The 2,927-nt window shown below is 39.9% G+C and overlaps 1 protein-coding gene across 1 annotated transcript in view; it reads left to right on the plus strand.

Moving 5' to 3' along the window:
* Positions 1-4: 4 nt before the first annotated feature.
* The window catches only part of PLBD1 (phospholipase B domain containing 1), a 40,214-nt gene continuing 37,291 nt past the window's right edge, over positions 5-2,927 (plus strand). The window contains exon 1 of the mRNA XM_010003927.1: positions 5-209. Within this exon, the coding sequence (XP_010002229.1) occupies positions 5-209 (205 nt within the window). The remainder of the gene's footprint in view (positions 210-2,927) is intronic.

The following is a 2,927-nucleotide window of genomic DNA, read 5'->3' on the forward strand; positions in this document are numbered from 1 at the left end:
GGCGATGGGCCCGGTCCCCCCGGCAGCGCCGGGGCCGTGGAGCCCCCGGAGGGGCCCTGCGGTGCGGGCCGGGGCTGCGCTGCCCGCCGGGCTCCTCCGACGGCACCTGATGGCCCGGGGGGGGTGGTGGGTGCTGGTTCCTCCGTGCTGTCAAAACATCTTCCCCGTTCCCGGCTTGGACGAGGGGAACCAGAGTCAGGATTTAACAGGTGGGAAGCTGCCTTGAGCTCTCAGTGCGGCTGGGTTTTCATGTAAAGACCACGCAGGGAATAATTGAGGATGGGCACTTGGCGCTGTGGCCTCCAGCAGGCCAGGGCTTGCACCTGTTAACAGTTTCAGTGCTAACTTGTACTTATCAGTCATCATCTCAGAATTCGGACCGATGTGTCATCTAATGCTTTCTGAGTAGATAAACTTGTGTTGCCATTCGACTGAGCAGCTTACCAGTGTCTGATTAACATTAAAGTTGGGTTGATTTTCAATGGTACAAACACCACTTAATGCTAATTTTGTGCTCGCAGTTGTTTTTCATAATATAATTTGCATAATGTACTTTTTCAAACAAAGTTGTAAGGTTTCAATTAGGTTAATTCATTAAATGAAACTTATGTAATGCTTTTGCTCTGCCTTCGTTGACTGCTGTAGCTTTTCTGTCTCCTGGGTCGAGAGCTTCAGCCTTGTTGCAGCTTCAAGGTCCAATTTGAATGCAAGCGGAATTTTGGCAAATGCCATAATGGCACATTTTGATGAGCTTCATGGTTTTCCATAGAATCTTGGCTTCCCACTTAAACATTGAGTTTCTGCTCAGTATGCTGGAGAAGCATTGCAGGTGTGGACACACTGCAGTAGCCAACGGTGTGTTAGAGAAGACGTGCCAGACAGGTACAAGCATAGGATTATTTTTCTTATTTCTGAGTAGGAAACAGGTTTACTGGCAACTGGTAAGGGGAGGGAAAGGAGCCACTAAAGGGCAGAATTGAAGAGATGCTGAGCAATTTGTGGAGTACCTAAAAGTGAAGCTGCCTCTGGAGGATCAGTAGAAGTCCCAGGAGCAGTTTGGAACAGAATGCCCATTGGAGAATTCTGGATACCATTTGTATTGACGGTTGTAGGGGGCAAATCTCAGCAGGAGACTGTGTCCCTCTTCTCTTGATTTCAGTGAATTCTTAAAAGACTGGATTCAGTGCTTAGCTTCTAGGAAATTCCTAGTTAATTTATTAATTGCCACAAAACAAGGAGAAATTAAGGTAACAGTTGCTTCCATGTCCAAAATAGTACAAGTATCTCATCTTGCCACGGTCCAACCTCATTGTGGAGACCTACTTTTCAAACCTTACCCTGCTTTGGCAAAAACTTCTAGTACTGTATGAGCAGGACTGAAGGAAGGGTCAACTGTGAAACATGCAGAGGGAGTGAAAGGAGGCTTAGGGTATAAAGTAGTTTCAGCTAATACCTGACTGATTCCTCACATCATAGTTGAGGTACTGCTAGAAAACTACTAAGTAGCAAATAAAAATGCCTTTAGGCTATTTCGTGGAGTAAGCTTGGCCTCCAGCACTCTGAATTATCTAGCTTCTATTTATTTTTTTAAAAAATTACTTCATTGTTGTTTAGCGTTTTGAATGTCTTGAAGATTCTTCATCATACTATTTGGAAACTGTTTCAAGAGAATGCTCTCTGGTAAAAATGACTTAAATTTAGGGACTATGAGATTAGTGAAGGTACTGGTGAAATTATTATTTTTGTTTTCGCTGTGGATTACCTATACTGGAGACCTGTAACTGTTTGGGGAAGTTTTCTGCACCAGCTAAGCTTTAATAGCAAGTATCTTTGTGAACATGAAAACCATACAAGACTCAAACTCTTAATTTATAGTTCACATTTGTATATTACTTCTCTCTCATGTAAGCACAAATCAGTGGATTAGGCTTCAAATAATGACAGGTCTATTACAGGCAAATTGAAAAATTACTTAGACGTGAAATGTATGAGGAAATTAAGGCCAGTAGAATAGTAAATACTTACAGCTTATATTCAAGCAGAACAAGAAAGCATTTACTCCTTTAATTGAAAGTTACTGGGTTTCATGTTAAGTTCTTGTGTAGTTTAAGCTAATCTCTAAATAAATCCTTAAGTACTTAACGTTTGTTTTGTAATGGATTCCCATCATAACTGTGCTTTGAAATCTCAGGTATATATAAATATACTTAGAGTTATGCATACATATGTATATTTACAGGATACAACCTTTTTGAAGCAGTTGAAAGGGTGGTTCTGAAAATTTTAGTGAGATAATACGACAAGCTCTATCAAATTACAAAATTGAAGAGAAACATCAGGTGGTCTTTATTATGATAAGCCTGAAACCTTTCAGTGCTATCTCATGCTAATATCTTTACTACTGAACATGAGCTATAGGAGAGACTGTACTGAAAACAGATGATGTGCAACTTTGCTCTAAGTTTTTTGCATTTCTAAGTTGTGCAAAACTAATTTTCAGAGAAACAATAGAATGGTAGCTTTCTTATTTAATGGGCAGTGTATAGATGGAATGTACAAAGTACATCTGAACACCTCTACAAAAAAAGGCTTCACACTTGAAAAGCCATAGATAAAAATTAGCACCAAATCTTTATCTGTATTTTGCATGCTAAGGAAGCCGATATATTTCCTATCACTAGGAAATGCTCACAGTTGTTAACTTAATTTGGCTTGTTGTGTGCAACCTAACTAGTGCTTTATTGCTGGTGAGTTAGCTTTTTTTCTCAAGACTAAGAAAAAATATGAATATTAGTTCTCACCTCCAAACCTTTTTTATCTTTCATCTGCAAGGAGAAGGAGTTCTGCTAATTAATTAGAAAGTCCAGTAGCCTATCTAGATATATATATGTTTTAAAACCAACTTATGTCTGAGAAAATGTAGGGAA

This window comes from Chaetura pelagica, unplaced genomic scaffold (assembly GCF_000747805.2).
Source record: "Chaetura pelagica isolate M959 unplaced genomic scaffold, ChaPel_1.0 scaffold281, whole genome shotgun sequence".
Classification (NCBI taxonomy): Eukaryota; Metazoa; Chordata; class Aves; order Apodiformes; family Apodidae; genus Chaetura; species Chaetura pelagica.